Below are 18,668 nucleotides of genomic sequence, written 5' to 3' on the forward strand. Positions count from 1 at the left end.
ACTTTAAAACATGCACATAAATATACTAAGACAAAATTGTTTAAAAGGAAATACACCAAGATATTAACCTAACCATCCTGGGAAGTGGGACTATGGATGTTCTTTGGTTTCCTCAAAGGGAAAAGAGGAGTTAAGCATCTCAACTGCAAATCCTTTTCTTTCCTGAAGTTGGGGGAATGCATCCCCGATAAAAACAGAAGGCAGATAACCAGGTCTAACCTGCCTGAAAACATGTTAATGTAATAACCAACCTCCTCATAATTAAACTGATCAGGAAGAGTCTTTATCTATGTAACGCTTTATCAGGATGGAGCATGCTTCCCCATAAAAGACCATGTAAGCTATGCTTTTATATATGAAATGGAATATGTTTCAAAATTGAAAACTCTCCGTGCTGTGAGAAACCTATGCACCTCATTTAGAGACAGACCTCATCTAGTCCCCTGGATCAGAAATGTATGCATTATAGGAAGGATGGATCAGGAGAACAGCACCAAAGATCCCAGACCTCTCCCTGCTTCTTCTGTGCCTCCAGATGTCATGCATCCTGGAAATAGTAATAAGGCTTGTTATTAAAAAATATTTCACTATTTGATTTGGCAGGCTGACCCTTTGTGCTGGTTCACATCACACCTTTAAATTGTTTCCATAACCTCCAGAAATGTCATTAAAAAAACATGAATTTATTAGCTCCATAACATCTCTTTGAAATAAAATATTTTCGTAAACAAAGGTAGAAAGAAGTAATAGATTAATGGTAATGCAAATTGCCATTTGTCCCTCTGTGTTCAAAATCAGTACTGGAAGCTTATTCTCCAGAATTCTGCACAGGCCTCTGAGAGAAACACACTATAACCCAAGCTAAATGAGTCCAAGGCAAGTCATCCACTTACCCTCCAACTCTTATCCTTCTACAATGTGACTCTCTTTCAAGTATTAATACATAATCACCAATCTTTTAATATATTTCCTATCAGTCTCTTCTCTAAGAATATGTAGAATTTTTAATAGCTCACAACTGAACTCATGCCAAAGACAATCAGTTCATCGTGTTCTTGCTGCCACAGATGTACCTCATACACTCTACCCTACGATCATGCCATATTCATCATAGGAGCTAGTGCTCCAACTTAAAGGTTGAGAGCTTCTATGCAAAATCTAACATTTGGCATAAGCAGTTTTGTTAACATTCTAAAGAGAAACCAATCAAAGCCATAAAAATTATTCCTAAAATTTTCACCTTTGAAGCATCTAAGATTATACTACTAGCAAACAATTTATGGTAGAATTTTTCTTAAGAACCCTTCACCATCATTCATCAACCAACAGTTACTGAATTGAAAGCCTACATGTTAGGTATGATGCTAGGTATATACATATAGTACCAAAGTCCTATGTAAGTGGAAAGAAAATTAAAAATTGGGGCTGTGACCAAGATGGTATGTGATTAAATGGAGATTATTACATTGAAAATCTGGAGGAAGAAGAAATTAATGAAAGCTTGAATGGTAATGGAAATCTGTATAGCAGAGATGAAGTACAGCAAAAACCTTGAAGGCTAGCTGGGAAAGATCTGAAGAGACGGGTATAAAAAAGGGAGAAAAACATCGATATGGCATTACAAAGATCTATAAATAAAATAGTATAACTATTTTAAAGTTTAAACCACACTTATAAATGTTACATAAGGAGACTTGTCTGTCACTTAGAGGAGTAATTTTAAAATAACTGGAACACCAATTTGGACATGTACAACAGGGCAAGAATCTAAGTACATTTAAAAACTGGCAAAGGCGAGTCCTCTATCTTGGGGCTTGCCCCTATGAAACTTATTACTGCAAAAGAGAGGCTAAGTCTACCTTTAATTGTGCCTAAGAGTCCCCCCGAGTACCTTTGTTGCTCAGATGTGGCCCTCTCTCTCTAGATAAGCCAACTCAGCAGGTGAACTCACTGCCCTCCCCCCAATGTGGAACCTAACGCCCAGGGGTGTAAATCTCCCTTGCAACGCAGGACATGACTCCTGGGGCGAGCTTGGACCCGGAATTGTGGGATTGAGAACATCTTCTTGACCAAAAGAGGAAGTGAAATGAAACAAAATAAAGTTTCAGTGGTTAAGAGATTTCAATTGGAGTCAAGAGATCACTCTGGTGGGCATTCTTATGCACTGTATAGATATCCCTTTTTAGGTCTTAGTGTATTGGAATAGCCAGAAGTAAATATCTGAAACTATCAAACTACAACCCAGTAGCCTTGACTCTTGAAGACAATTGTATAACTATGTAGCTTATTGGGGGTGACAGTGTGATTGTGAAAACTTTGTGGATCATATTCCCTTTATCCGATGTATAGATGGATGAGTAGAAAAATGAGGACAAAAAATAAATGAAACATAGGGTGTTCTTTTTTACCTTTATTTTTTATTCTTACTTTTATTCTTTCTGGTGTAAGGAAAATGTCCAAAAATAGATTGGAGTGATGAATGCACAACTATACAATGGTACCGTGAACAGTTGACTGTATACCACAGATGACTGTATTATATGTGACTATATCTCAATAAAACTGAATTTAAAAAAACAAAACAAAACAAACAAACAAACAACAACAAAAACAGCACAGGACATAGTCTGTAGCCTGCAGGAAAAACAGGCCAAGAAAAATGGTTACAAGGAGAGGTACATCATGACAGAACGGTGTGTCAGGCAATAAAGGGGAACAGTCCCATGTCAGGAGCCAAGATAAGCTACTGCAGTATCTCCTCCAAAATACTACATAAGCTATAAAAAATATAAGACATAAGACATAGCAGAGAAACTCAGATCCTATTCATGTTTTAGAAAATTAAAATCTTAGAGTAAGAATCTGATCTATAGTACTGAATATCAGATCTATAGAACTATACTCCAAACATATGGGAAAATATCAATTACATTATTTTCAGTTTAAAACAACAAATTTGAGAAGAATGTGTTAAAAAAAAAAAAAAAGGCCACTTGGGAAAAAGAAAAACAACAATGCAAAATTTTATGGCTCCTTAAAAGACAATATAAAAAACACTTTCATAAGCAAACACTGATGACTTCTGTTTTATCAAGTGGCAATAAGGATATAATTCAGAGACATTATCTAGTGACTTTTTACCTTTGAAAAAAATGGTAGATATTGTAAACATTTTATGAAAACTAATTAAGTGAATTTTTAAAATAAAACATTCATACCTTTAAGTCCATAAGAACTTATGTTTGGCAGATTCTGAGCTACACTGTCAGCGTTTGATGCCAGTTCTGTGGATCAATGTAAAATGGAAGGTTTTAACAGAGGCAAGAATCAGAAGAGAAGCTGGTCAGCATATAAAACTCAGAGTTAAAGCTAAGTATATATGCTGTGCTACTGGTCCAAGGAGAGAGAAATGTCCCGAGCTATGAATCTTACTAGCCCAGCAGCCCTAAGTACATTATTCAAGTTACATCAACTATTCTTGTTCTCATTCCCATGTTCATCAGGTTCTTTTCACAGCTGTCAAAGACAGCATACCAATCTGTATGACAGTTCTATTTTGGGGAGTAAATTTATAACTTTGCATTCTGACTAGTTTGGCTAATGTGAATATAACTCTAAGAAATGAATTTACAATTACTAAACTGCCAAAACTCAGGCTTCTGAGCCTTCAAGGGTGAGGACCAGACTCAACTCTGTAATATCAACAATACCACTGTGTGAAGCCTCTAGAGAAACAAGCAACAGTCAATAACTGATGACACCCTTTAACTCTATTTTGCAACAAACATATTTTGTTTATCTAAATGTTTCCTAACAAAGAATCTTCTACTCTAAATGAGGAGGAAAAAGAAGAAGGGGGAACTGTATCAAGATGGCACAGTGAGACACGTTAAGGGCTCCATCCTCTCAAGAGGCTATGAATAACCAGTAAGAATTCGCAAATTCATTAGAATTTGCTCAGGTTTCACATGCAAGTCTATTATTTACTTGGAGTTATTTTTTGAATATATTTCTCAAAGATCCAGAAAACAGTTAAAGCACTGTTTTTTACTATCTTTCTCAAAGATCCAGAAAACAATTAAAGCACTATAATAACAGAGCGAGAGCCAAATCACTTAAAGTGATATGGAACTTCTGTTCAATCAAGATGGCATTGTAAGACGCTCCATGGTACTGTTCCCTAACAGAATCTTTGAACAACTAGCAAAACCTGACAAAGCCATCTTCCTGAAAACTCCAAAAAACAGTTAAATGGTTGCAGAAAGTGGATGAGTTATGTATCAAGAAAATACAGCTTGAAAAACAGTAGGCGAGAGGCGGGGCAAGATGGCAGACTGGTGAGCTGTATGTTTTAGTTACTCCTCCAGGAAAGTAGATAGAAAGCCAGGAACTGTGTGGACTGGACACCACAGACCAATCTGTCTTTGGGCATACTTCATACAACGCTCATGAAAATGTCGAACTGCTGAGATCAGCGAAATCTGTAAGTTTTTGCGGCCAGGGGACCCGCGCCCCTCCCTGCCAGGCTCAGTCCCGTGGGAGGAGGGGCTGTCAGCTCCGGGAAGGAGAAGGGAGAACTGCAGTGGCAGCCCTTATCAGAAACTCATTCTACTGATCCAAACTCCAACCACAGATAGACTGAGACCAGACACCAGAGAATCTGAGAGCAGCCAGCCCAGCAGAGAGGAGACAGGCATAGAAAAAAAAACAACACGAAAAACTCCAAAATAAAAGCAGAGGATTTTTGGAGTCCTGGTGAACACAGAAAGGGGAAGGGCGGAGCTCAGGCCTTGAGGCGCATATGCAAATCCCGAAGAAAAGCTGATCTCTCTGCCCTGTGGACCTTTCCTTAATGGCCCTGGCTGCTTTGTCTGTTAGCATTTCAATAACCCATTAGATCACTGAGGAGGGCCCTTTTTTTTTTTTTTTTTTTCAATCCTTTTTTCTTTTTCTAAAACAATTACTCTAAGAAGCCCAATACAGAAAGCTTCAAAGAATTGCAATTTGGGCACGTCAAGTCAAGAGCAGAACTAAGAGAGCTCTGAGACAAAAGGCAATAATCCAGTGGCTGAGAAAATTCACTAAACACCACAACTTCCCAAGAAAAGGGGGGTGTCCGCTCACAACCACCATCCTGGTGGACAAGAAACACTCCTGCCCATCGCCAGCCCCATAGCCCAGAGCTGCCCCAGACAACCCAGTGTGACGGAAGTGCTTCAAATAACAGGCACACACCACAAAACTGGGCGTGGACATTAGCCTTCCCTGCAACTTCAGCTGATTGTCCCAGAGTTGGGAAGGTGGAGCAGTGTGAATTAACAAAGCCCCATTCAGCCATCATTTGAGCAGACTGGGAGCCTCCCTACACAGCCCAGCAGCCCAGAACTTCCCTGGGGGGACGGCACTCACCTGTGACATAGCACAGTCATCCCTCAACAGAGGACCCGGGGTGCACAGCCTGGAAGAGGGGCCCACTTGCAAGTCTCAGGAGCCATACGCCAATACCAAGGACTAGTGGGTCAGTGGCAGAGACAAACTGTGGCAGGACTGAACTGAAGGATTAGACTATTGCAGCAGCTTTAAAACTCTAGGATCACCAGGGAGATTTGATTGTTAGGGCCACCACCCCTCCCCGACTGCCCAGAAACACGCCCCACATACAGGGCAGGCAACACCAACTACACACGCAAGCTTGGTACACCAATTGGGCCCCACAAGACTCACTCCCCCACTCACCAAAAAGGCTAAGCAGGGGAGAACTGGCTTGTGGAGAACAGGTGGCTCGTGGACGCCACCTGCTGGTTAGTTAAAGAAAGTGTACTCCACGAAGCTGTAGATCTGCTAATTTAGAGATAAGGACTTCAATAGGTCTACAAACCCTAAAAGAACCCTATCAAGTTCAGCAAATGCCACGAGGCCAAAAACAACAGAAAATTATAAAGCATATGAAAAAACCAGACGATATGGATAACCCAAGCCTGAGCACCCAAATCAAAAGACCAGAAGAGACACAGCACCTAGAGCAGCTACTCAAAGAACTAAAGATGAACAATGAGACCATAGGACGGGATATGAAGGAAATCAAGAAGACTCTAGAAGAGCATAAAGAAGACATTGCAAGACTAAATAAAAAAATGGATGATCTTATGGAAATTAAAGAAACTGTTGACCAAATTGAAAAGATTCTGGACACTCATAGTACAAGACTAGAGGAAGTTGAACAACGAATCAGTGACCTGGAAGATGACAGAATGGAAAATGAAAGCATAAAAGAAAGAATGGGGAAAAAAATTGAAAAAATCGAAATGGACCTCAGGGATATGATAGATAATATGAAACGTCCGAATATAAGACTCATTGGTGTCCCAGAAGGGGAAGAAAAAGGTAAAGGTCTAGGAAGAGTATTCAAAGAAATTGTTGGGGAAAACTTCCCAAATCTTCTAAACAACATAAATACACAAATCATAAATGCTCAGCGAACTCCAAATAGAATAAATCCAAATAAACCCACTCCGAGACATATACTGATCACACTGTCAAACACAGAAGAGAAGGAGCAAGTTCTGAAAGCAGCAAGAGAAAAGCAATTCACCACATACAAAGGAAACAGCATAAGACTGAGTAGTGACTACTCAGCAGCCACCATGGAGGCTTCAAATTTGAGGGAGAGCTTAAATTTTTCACAAACAAACAAATGCTGAGAGAATTTGCTAACAAGAGACCTGCCCTACTGGAGATACTAAAGGGAGCCCTACAGACAGAGAAACAAAGACAGGACAGAGAGACTTGGAGAAAGGTTCAGTACTAAAGAGATTCGGTATGGGTACAATAAAGGAAATTAATAGAGAGAGGGAAAAATATGGCAAACATAAACCAAAGGATAAGATGGCCGATTCAAGAAATGCCTTCACGGTTATAACACTGAATGTAAATGGAATAAACTCCCCAATTAAAAGATATAGATTCGCAGAATGGATAAAAAAAAATGAACCATCAATATGTTGCATACAAGAGACTCATCTTAGACACAGGGACACAAAGAAACTGAAAGTGAAAGGATGGAAAAAAATATTTCATGCAAGCTACAGCCAAAAGAAAGCAGGTGTAGCAATATTAATCTCAGATAAAATAGACTTCAAATGCAGGGATGTTTTGAGAGACAAAGAAGGCCACTACATACTAATAAAAGGGGCAATTCAGCAAGAAGAAATAACAATCGTAAATGTCTATGCACCCAATCAAGGTGCCACAAAATACATGAGAGAAACACTGGCAAAACTAAAGGAAGCAATTGATGTTTCCACAATAATTGTGGGAGACTTCAACACATCACTCTCTCCTATAGATAGATCAACCAGACAGAAGACCAATAAGGAAACTGAAAACCTAAACAATCTGATAAATGAATTAGATTTAACAGACATATACAGGACATTACATCCCAAATCACCAGGATACACATACTTTTCTAGTGCTCACGGAACTTTCTCCAGAATAGATCATATGCTGGGACATAAAACAAGCCTCAATAAATTTAAAAAGATTGAAATTATTCAAAGCACATTCTCTGACCACAATGGAATACAATTAGAAGTCAATAACCATCAGAGACTTAGAAAATACACAAATACCTGGAGGTTAAACAACACACTCCTAAACAATCAGTGGGTTAAAGAAGAAATACCAAGAGAAATTGCTAAATATATAGAGACGAATGAAAATGAGAACACAACATACCAAAACCTATGGGATGCAGCAAAAGCAGTGCTAAGGGGGAAATTTATAGCACTAAACGCATATATTAAAAAGGAAGAAAGAGCCAAAATCAAAGAACAAATGGATCAACTGAAGAAACTAGAAAATGAACAGCAAACCAATCCTAAACCAAGTAGAAGAAAAGAAATAACAAGGATTAAAGCAGAAATAAATGACATAGAGAACAAAAAAACAATAGAGAGGATAAATATCACCAAAAGTTGGTTCTTTGAGAAGATCAACAAGATTGACAAGCCCCTAGCTAGACTGACAAAATCAAAAAGAGAGAAGACCCATATAAACAAAATCATGAATGAAAAAGGTGACATAACTGCAGATCCTGAAGAAATTAAAAAAATTATAAGAGGATATTATGAACAACTGTATGGCAACAAACTGGATAATGTAGAAGAAATGGACAATTTCCTGGAAACATATGAACAACCTAGACTGACCAGAGAAGAAATAGAAGACCTCAACCAACCCATCACAAGCAAAGAGATCCAATCAGTCATCAAAAATCTTCCCACAAATAAATGCCCAGGGCCAGATGGCTTCACAGGGGAATTCTACCAAACTTTCCAGAAAGAACTGATACCAATCTTACTCAAACTCTTTCAAAACATTGAAGAAAATGGAACACTACCTAACTCATTTTATGAAGCTAACATCAATCTAATACCAAAACCAGGCAAAGATGCTACAAAAAAGGAAAACTAACGGCCAATCTCCCTAATGAATATAGATGCAAAAATCCTCAACAAAATACTTGCAAATCGAATCCAAAGACACATTAAAAAAATCATACACCATGACCAAGTGGGGTTCATTCCAGGCATGCAAGGATGGTTCAACATAAGAAAAACAATCAATGTATTACAACACATTAAAAACTCGAAAGGGAAAAATCAATTGATCATCTCAATAGATGCTGAAAAAGCATTTGACAAAATCCAACATCCCTTTTCGATAAAAACACTTCAAAACGTAGGAATTGAAGGAAACTTCCTCAACATGATAAAGAGCATATATGAAAAACCCACAGCCAGCATAGTACTCAATGGTGAGAGACTGAAAGCCTTCCCTCTAAGATCAGGAACAAGACAAGGATGCCCGCTGTCACCACTGTTATTCAACATTGTGCTGGAAGTGCTAGCCAGGGCAATCCGGCAAGACAAAGAAATAAAAGGCATCCAAATTGGAAAAGAAGAAGTAAAACTGTCATTGTTTGCAGATGATATGATCTTATATCTAGAAAACCCTGAGAAATCGACGATACAGCTACTAGAGCTAATAAACAAATTTAGCAAAGTAGCGGGATACAAGGTTAATGCACATAAGTCAGTAATGTTTCTATATGCTAGAAATGAACAACTGAACAGACACTCAAGAAAAAGATACAATTTTCAATAGCAACTAAAAAAATCAAGTACCTAGGAATAAACTTAACCAAAGATGTAAAAGACCTATACAAAGAAAACTACATAACTCTACTAAAAGAAATAGAAGGGGACCTTACAAGATGGAAAAATATTCCATGTTCATGGATAGGAAGGCTAAATGTCATTAAGATGTCAATTCTACCCAAACTCATCTACAGATTCAATGCAATCCCAATCAAAATTCCAACAACCTACTTTGCAGACTTGGAAAAGCTAGTTGTCAAATTTATTTGGAAAGGGAAGATGCCTCGAATTGCTAAAGACACTCTAAAAAAGAAAAACGAAGTGGGAGGACTTACACTCCCTGACTTTGAAGCTTATTATAAAGCCACAGTTGCCAAAACAGCATGGTACTGGCACAAAGATAGACATACAGATCAATGGAATCGAATTGAGAATTCAGAGATAGACCCTCAGATCTATGGCCGACTGATCTTTGATAAGACCCCCAAAGTCAGTGAACTGAGTCATAATGGTCTTTTCAACAAATGGGGCTGGTAGAGTTGGATATCCATATCCAAAAGAATGAAAGAGGACCCCTACCTCACCCCCTACACAAAAATTAACTCAAAATGGACCAAAGATCTCAATATAAAAGAAAGTACCATAAAACTCCTAGAAGATAATGTAGGAAAACATCTTCAAGACCTTGTATTAGGCGGCCACTTCCTACACTTTACACCCAAAGCACAAGCAACAAAAGAGAAAATAGATAAATGGGAACTCCTCAAGCTTAGAAGTTTCTGCACCTCAAAGGAATTTCTCAAAAAGGTAAAGAGGCAGCCAACTCAATGGGAAAAAATTTTTGGAAACCATGTATCTGACAAAAGACTGATATCTTGCATATACAAAGAAATCTTACAACTCAATGACAATAGTACAGACAGCCCAATTATAAAATGGGCAAAAGATATGAAAAGACAGTTCTCTGAAGAGGAAATACAAATGGCCAAGAAACACATGAAAAAATGTTCAGCTTCACTAGCTATTAGAGAGATGCAAATTAAGACCACAATGAGATACCATCTAACACCGGTTAGAATGGCTGCCATTAAACAAACAGGAAACTACAAATGCTGGAGGGGATGTGGAGAAATTGGAACTCTTATTCATTGTTGGTGGGACTGTATAATGGTTCAGCCACTCTGGAAGTCAGTCTGGCAGTTCCTTAGAAAACTAGATATAGAGCTACCATTCGATCCAGCGATTGCACTTCTCGGTATATACCCGGAAGATCGGAAAGCAGTGACACGAACAGATATCTGCACGCCAATGTTCATAGCAGCATTACTCACAATTGCCAAAAGATGGAAACAACCCAAATGTCCTTCAACAGATGAGTGGATAAATAAAATGTGGTATATACACACGATGGAATACTACGCGGCAGTAAGAAGGAACGATCTGGTGAAACATATGACAACATGGATGAACCTTGAAGACATAATGCTGAGCGAAATAAGCCAGGCACAAAAAGAGAAATATTATATGCTACCACTAATGTGAACTTTGAAAAATGTAAAACAAATGGTTTATAATGTAGAATGTAGGGGAACTAGCAATAGAGAGCAATTAAGGAAGGGGGAACAATAATCCAAGAAGAACAGATAAGCTATTTAACGTTCTGGGGATGCCCAGAAATGACTATGGTCTGTTAATTTCTGATGGATATAGTAGGAACAAGTTCACAGAAATGTTGCTATATTAGGTAACTTTCTTGGGGTAAAGTAGGAACATGTTGGAAGTTAAGCAGTTATCTTAGGTTAGTTGTCTTTTTCTTACTCCCTTGTTATGGTCTCTTTGAAATGTTCTTTTATTGTATGTTTGTTTTCTTTTTAACTTTTTTTTTCATACAGTTGATTTAAAAAAGAAGGGAAAGTTAAAAAAAAAAAAGGAAAAAGAAAAACAAGGAAAAAAAAAAAAAAAGATGTAGTGCCCCCTTGAGGAGCCTGTGGAGAATGCAGGGGTATTCGCCTACCCCACCTCCATGGTTGCTAACATGACCACAGACATAGGGGACTGGTGGTTTGATGGGTTGAGCCCTCTACCATAAGTTTTACCCTTGGGAAGACGGTTGCTGCAAAGGAGAGGCTAGGCGTCCCTATATTTGTGCCTAAGAGTCTCCTCCTGAATGCCTCTTTGTTGCTCAGATGTGGCCCTCTCTCTCTGGCTAAGCCAACTTGAAAGGTGAAATCACTGCCCTCCCCCCTACGTGGGATCAGACACCCAGGGGAGTGAATCTCCCTGGCAACGTGGAATATGACTCCCGGGGAGGAATGCAGACCCGGCATCGTGGGACGGAGAACATCTTCTTGACCAAAAGGGGGATGTGAAAGGAAATGAAATAAGCTTCAGTGGCAGAGAGATTCCAAAAGGAGCCGAGAGGTCACTCTGGTGGGCACTCTTACGCACACTTTAGACAACCCTTTTTAGGTTCTAATGAATTGGGGTAGCTGGTGGTGGATACCTGAAACTATCAAACTACAACCCAGAACCCATGAACCTCGAAGACAGTTGTATAAAAATGTAGCTTATGAGGGGTGACAATGGGACTGGGAAAGCCATAAGTACCACACTCCACTTTGTCTAGTTTATGGATGGATGAGTAGAAAAATAGGGGAAGGAAACAAACAGACAAAGGTACCCAGTGTTCTTTTTTACTTCAATTGCTCTTTTTCACTCTAATTATTATTCTTGTTATTTGTGTGTGTGTGCTAATGAAGGTGTCAGGGATTGATTTAGGTGATGAATGTACAACTATGTAATGGTACTGTAAAGAATCGAAAGTACGATTTGTTCTGTATGACTGCGTGGTATGTGAATATATCTCAATAAAATGATGATAAAAAAAAAAAGAAAGAAAAACAGTAGGCAAAGCTCATGTGCCCTTGATAGCCCCTCCCCCAATTCCTCTGCTGTGTGAAGCCAGCTTGTACACCCACTATGTGTCTCTGGCCCTGTTCTGGAGAAAGCATAATAACCCCTATCCAGTTACTAAGGTGCCTGTATGTCGGTGCCTATCTATTGGGTAGAAGCTTGAAAGTCTGAACCAGGAAACTTGTCTTGGGACTGCCCTCCCAGAACTTGTAGAGGAGGCAGCAGCAGCTTTCAGAAAGCTAAGGCAGGGTTAAGAAATAATTAAGTCAAAGTGGCCTGGGGAAAAGGATTACCTGCATTAAATCATACAATAGAGCAACCAGGAAGTGGAGAAAGTCTATTTCATAGGGAGTAGAGGGGACATTCTAATTCCTATTAACAGGAGAATTCATAAGGTAATGCACAAGCACCAGACCAAGGCAAGAAACAGACTCCACTCAGGTTCAGAGAAGATTCAGAGGACCCTACATTTTATATTCACCTTGGGCTGACCTCCTTGACAGGAGGGCTAAACTCTGAAGGACACCACCAGCCAAAACAGAACCAATATGGAAAGACAAGAAAATGATACATGAATCCAAAGAGAATATCAATAGAGGGAAATTATGAAAAGGAACTGAAGCTCACAGTAACAAATATTTAAAATTCCCTAAAGGGGTTTTAGCAGATTCGAACTGGCAGAAGGATCAGTGACCTCAAAGACAAGACAATTGAAATGAGTCAGGATGAGGAGCAGAAAGAAGAATGAATGAAAAGGTTGGAACAGAGCCTGAAGAACCTGAGGGACACCATCAAGTGTACCAATATATACACTGAAGGAGTCCCAAAAGGAAAAGAAAAAGAGAAAGGGGCAGAGAGAATATTCAAAGAAATAATGGCTAAAAATTTCCCAAATTTAATGAAAGACACAAATGTACACATCCAAGACCCTCAATGAACTCCAAACAGGATAAATCCAAGTAGATCTATGCTATAGAATACTATAATCAAACTCAAATGCCAGAGATCAAGAGAGAATTCTGTAAGCCACAAGAGAGAAGCAACATGTCACATACAAGGGAGACTCCATAAGATTAAGAGCCAATTTCTCATCAGAAACTATGGGGGAAAGAAGGCAATGGGATGACATATTTAAAGTGCTGAGAGCAAAAAATTGCCAACCAAGAATTCTATATCTGGCAAAACTGTCCTTCAAAAGTGAGGGAGCAATTAAGACATTCCCAGATAAACAAGAATTGAGGGAGTTCTTCACCACTGGACCAGTTCTATACCCTACAAGAGATTAGGTAAAGAAGAGTTCTGTAGGTTGAAAGTAAAGGACAACAGACAATAGATCAAAACTGCATAAAAAAATAAAGAGCTCTGGTAAGGGTAACAAATGGAGTAAAGATGCCAGCACTACTGTATTTTGGTTTGTAAATCCACTTTTTACTTCCTACAGGATCCAAAAGGCAAATGGATAAAATTTAATAAGAAATTGGTGGCTTTGGAATCATAACATATAAAGATGCAATTTGTGAGAATAAAGATGGAGAAGACAAGAGGGACTTAGGAACATAATTTGTGTATGCTACTGAAATTCAGTTGGTAGCAAAGCAAAGATTATTACAGATTTAAGAAGCTAAATTTAAGTCCCATGGAAACCACAAATAAAATATAGGAGAATATGCAAGCTCAGAGACAGAAACTAGAGTACAGGTTGCCAGGAGAGTGGGACAGGGGATGAGTGGGACAGAGGTATAGGGTTTCTGTTTGAGGAAATGGGAAAGTTTCAGCAATGGAAGGTGGTGAGGGTATCATAGCATAGTGAATATGATTAATACCACTGAATGGTATGCTTGGGAGTGGTTGAGACAGGAAAGTTGATGTTGTTTCTATGTTCCCACAGTTGAAAAAGAAAGAAAGAAAAAGCAATTAAAGAGATAATGACAAAGTCAACACGTGATCCTGGATGGCATCTAACAAGGGGGGAGAGAAGGTTCAAAAACATTATTGGGACATATGAAAAATACGAAATATATATTGTAAGCTTTACACCAAGGTTAAATTTCCTGAACTTTATAACTGCACTTCAGATGGATACATAAGTAAACATCCTTATTTAGGTAAAGTAAATGGCAGTATTAGGGATTAAAGGAACATAATGTATACAACCTATACTCAAGTGTTCAGAAAATGGATTGATAAGTAGATATACAGGCAGATACATACATGGATGGATGGATATATGGATCAACAGAATAATAATAGATAGCTAGACTGATATAGCAAATATGGCAGAATGTTAAAACTGATGGATCTGGGTATCTGGGGGAATAAACGAGTGCCAGAATTCCTGTATGGGGTTTGTATTATTTTTGTAACTGTCCTGTAAGTTTGAAGGTATTTCAAAATAATTTTTGTTTTTTTTTTTCAAGGGGGGGGGAGCAGTAATTGACTAATTAGACATTTTATCTTGACAACTGATTTAAAAATCAGTAAGGGTTATGAAGCAAGCTATTGTAAATCTCATGTACAGGTTTTTGTGTAGTTGTGTCTATATTTCTCTTCAATAAACACCTAGGGGAAGAATTGTTGGACAGTTTGGTAAACGTATGCATTCACACCTGGGAAGTAATCTACTAACCTCATCAGCACTTATTATATCAGTTGATGTATAGTGGTAACTTACTATAGTTTTAATTTGCACTTCCCTAATAACTAATGATGATGAGCATCTTTTTATGTGCTTATTTGCCATACATCTATCTTCTTTAAGCACCTGTTCAAACCTTTTTCCCAATTTTAACAGCCCATTTGTTTTATCAGGTTGTTTGTTTGCTTATTATTGAGTTGCAACAGTTCTTTATATATTCTGGATACAGGTACTTTACCAAGTATGGGTTTTATAAAAATTTAAACCAGTATATAGCTTGTCTTTTCATTATTGTTAAATGTCTTCTGAGGAACACAATTTTAAATTTTGATAAAATCTATTTCACCAAGTTTTTCTTTGATGATTCCTGCTTATTGGGTCCTACCTAAAAAAATCTTCACCTAACCCAAGGTTGATTAAGATTTTCCCCTATATTTTCATTAGAATTTGCTGAGGTTTCACAGGCAAGTCTATTACTTACTTGGAGTTATTTTTCAAATATGGTAAAATGTATTAGTTGAGGTTCATTTTTTTTACATATGAATATCCAATTGTTCAAGCATCATTTTTTGAAAAGACCATTCATTCGACATTGATTTGCCCTGGTACCTTTGTTGAAAAGCAACTGGCCACTCATGTTTGGGTTTATTTCTAGACTTGCCATTATGCTCCACTGATCTATGTGTCTACGCTTTCACCAGTTCCACACTGTCTTGATTCCTGTAGCTTTAAAGTCTTGTTATCAGGGAATTTGAGGCTTTCAACTTTGTTATTTATTTTCAAAACTGTTTTGGCTACTCTAGTTCCTTTGCTTTTCCATAAAAATTTAAGAATCAAGTCAATTTGTACAAAAAAGTCTGCTAGGTTGATGTGGCCCTCTCTCTCTGGCTAAGCCAACTTGAAAGGTGAAATCACTGCCATCCCCCCTACGTTGGATCAGACACCCAGGGAAGTGAATCTCCCTGGCAACGTGGAATATGACTCCCGGGGAGGAATGTAGACCCGGCATCGCGGGATGGAGAACATCTTCTTGACCAAAAGGGGGATGTGAAAGGAAATGAAATAAGCTTCAGTGGCAGAGAGATTCCAAAACGAGCCGAGAGATCACTCTGGTGGGCACTCTTACGCACACTTTAGACAACCTTTTTTAGGTTCTAAAGAATTGGGGTAGCTGGTGGTGGATACCTGAAACTATTAAACTACAACCCAGAACCCATGAATCTCGAAGACAGTTGTATAAAAATGTAGCTTATGAGGGGTGACAATGGGATTGGGAAAGCCATAAGGACCACACTCCACTTTGTCTAGTTTATGGATGGATGTGTAGAAAAGTAGGGGAAGGAAACACACAGACAAAGGTACCCAGTGTTCTTTTTTACTTCAATTGCTCTTTTTCACTCTAATTATTATTCTTGTTATTTTTGTGTGTGTGCTAATGAAGGTGTCAGGGATTGATTTAGGTGATGAATGTACAACTATGTAATGGTAGTGTAAACAATCGAAAGTACAATTTGTTTTGTATGACTGCGTGGTATGTGAATATATCTCAATAAAATGATGATTAAAAAAAAAAAAAAGTCTGCTAGGATTTTGAGTGGGATTGTGCTAAACCTAAAGATTAATTTAGGGAGAAATGACATTTTGATAATAGAGTCATTAACAATGAGTAACTCCCTTTTATTTGGGTCTCCTTTTGTTTTTCTCATGTTCCATAATTTTCAATGTACAAATCTTCAACATACTTTATCAGATCTATTCCTATACACTTAACATTTTTATGGCATTATAAATAGCACTGATTTTTTTTACTTAAAATTTTAAAAATTTTCAATTAGCACTTGTTTCTTGCTACTACAGAAATATAATTTATTGATTTTAATGGTATTGACAAATGCATTTGTCAGACTTCATCCACCTTTAGCCTTAAAAAGGGCAAATTTAATTGTATATAAATTAACCACAATAAATCTAATTTTTTTTTAAAACTCAGAGAGGAAAATTTTAATGTGATGAACTAACATGGAGTAATAAATCCAAAGTCAGTAAAAAAATAAACTTCACAATAATGATACATTATATAAAAATGGAGTATTCTTCCATTTATTATGTCTTCTTTAATTTCTTCCAATAATGTTTTTTTAATTCAGTTTTACTGAGATATATTCATATACCTACAATCATCCATGGTGTACAATCAACTGTTCACAGTACCATCATATAGTTGTGCATTTATCACCCCAATGTTTTATATATTATTTTTCTAGGTAGAAATTTTATCTGTGTTACATGTAATCAGATTTATTCCTGGTTATTTGATGTTTTAGGTGGCTACTATCAATTTTTCTATTTTGTTTGATGATGGCTTACAAAAATATAACTGTTTAGAGGTCCAGAGAAGAAGCTCTAAGGTCCAGCTATTCACATGCAAATTGGCTTCACCTCTCATCATTTGAGAGCTGGCTGCCTCACCAGCTGAACAGGTATCACTGTACTTATCTCGCAGAGTCTTCGGGAAGACTAAATGAGCTCATGCATGTGAATCACTTTTCACAACTCACACATAGTAAGTTCTCAATAAATCCTAGCTATTCTCATGAAGAAAAAAATACATCTGTTTAGTGAACTTGTATCAAGAACCTTGTTAAACTCCCTTATTAATTCTAAAAATTTGTCTATAGATTCTTTAATATCATTTACAAAAATGAGTTGTTCATTTTTCCTTTCCAAACCTATACCTTTTCTTTTCCTTTTCTTATTGCACTGGTTAGGACATCCAGTAGAGTGGTGAAAAAAAGAGAATAAGCACCTTTAACTTGTTCCAGAGGGAAAACTTTCAACACATCACCATTAAGTGTAATGCTCATGCAAAGTTTTGTAGATATCCTTTATGTGATTAAGTAAATTCCCTTCTATTCCTGATTTGCTGGTTTGGTTTATGTTTGTTTTATCATGAACGAATATGGAATTTTGTCACATTATTCCTTAATGAAATGATCATACGATTTTCAATTTTTTTCTGTTAAAGAGTGAAAACTCACTGATTTTTTTATTGAGATATAATTCACATAACATAAAACCCACCCTTTTAAAGTGTAAAATTCAGTGATTTTTAGTATATTCACAAAGTTCAGCAACCATCACCACTATTTAATTCCAGAATATTTTCATTACTTAAAAAAAAAATCTGTACCTATTAGCAGTCACTCCCCATTACTCCCTTCCATTCAGCCCCTTGTAACCATGAATCTACTTTCTATCTCTGGAGTTGTTGATTCTGAAAATTTCATATGAATGGCATCATACACTATGCAGCCTTTTGTGACTGACTTCTTTCCCTCAGCATAATGCTTTCAAGTTCAAGGTTTGTTCATGTCATAGCATGTATCAATGTTAACTCCTTTTTATGGTCAAACAATATGCCATTGTATGGTTAGGTTATATCACTTTTGTTTATTCAATCACCAGGTGATGGAAATGGGTTATTTCCACTTATTGGCTACCGTGAATAATGTTATGAGGATTTCCGTAAAAGATTTTGTGTGAGCATATATTTTCCATTCATCTGGATATATGCCTAAGAGTTGACTGATTTCTAAATGTTAAATGAATTCAAATCCCAACTATAAATTCGACATGACTATGTTTCTGTCTTACTAGCTTCTGTGTTCTAATATTTTGATTAAGAATTTTTATTCTATATTGAAGTATGAAGTTGGACTATAATTTCAAAATTGTGGCATATTTATTGACATGTCTCATGATCTTTTAATATCTATACAATCTATATCAATATTTCCCTTCTCATTTCTGCCACTGATTATTTATACTTCCTCTCTTTTCCTTACAAATTTTATTAGTCTTTTGAAATAGTCACAAAACTTTTTTTGATCCTCTCCATAGGACCTTTCTTTTCTAGTTCATTAATTTATGCTTCTGGGTTGGCAGCACTGTCTTATTTG

At 37.4% G+C, this 18,668-nt stretch overlaps 1 protein-coding gene across 13 annotated transcripts in view; it reads right to left on the minus strand.

The window, feature by feature from the left end:
* UBAP2 (ubiquitin associated protein 2) overlaps positions 1-18,668 on the minus strand; it is a 170,989-nt gene that overhangs the window by 42,449 nt on the left and 109,872 nt on the right. For 11 of the 13 annotated variants that reach the window (XM_037797090.1, XM_037797092.1, XM_037797091.1 and 8 more), the window contains one exon: positions 3,219-3,284. The exons of the other annotated variants lie outside the window; for them this stretch is intronic. In XM_037797090.1, coding sequence (XP_037653018.1) covers positions 3,219-3,284 — 66 coding nt within the window. The remainder of the gene's footprint in view (positions 1-3,218; positions 3,285-18,668) is intronic. 13 annotated transcript variants of the gene reach the window in all.

This window comes from Choloepus didactylus, chromosome 10 (assembly GCF_015220235.1).
Source record: "Choloepus didactylus isolate mChoDid1 chromosome 10, mChoDid1.pri, whole genome shotgun sequence".
Lineage (NCBI taxonomy): Eukaryota > Metazoa > Chordata > Mammalia > Pilosa > Megalonychidae > Choloepus > Choloepus didactylus.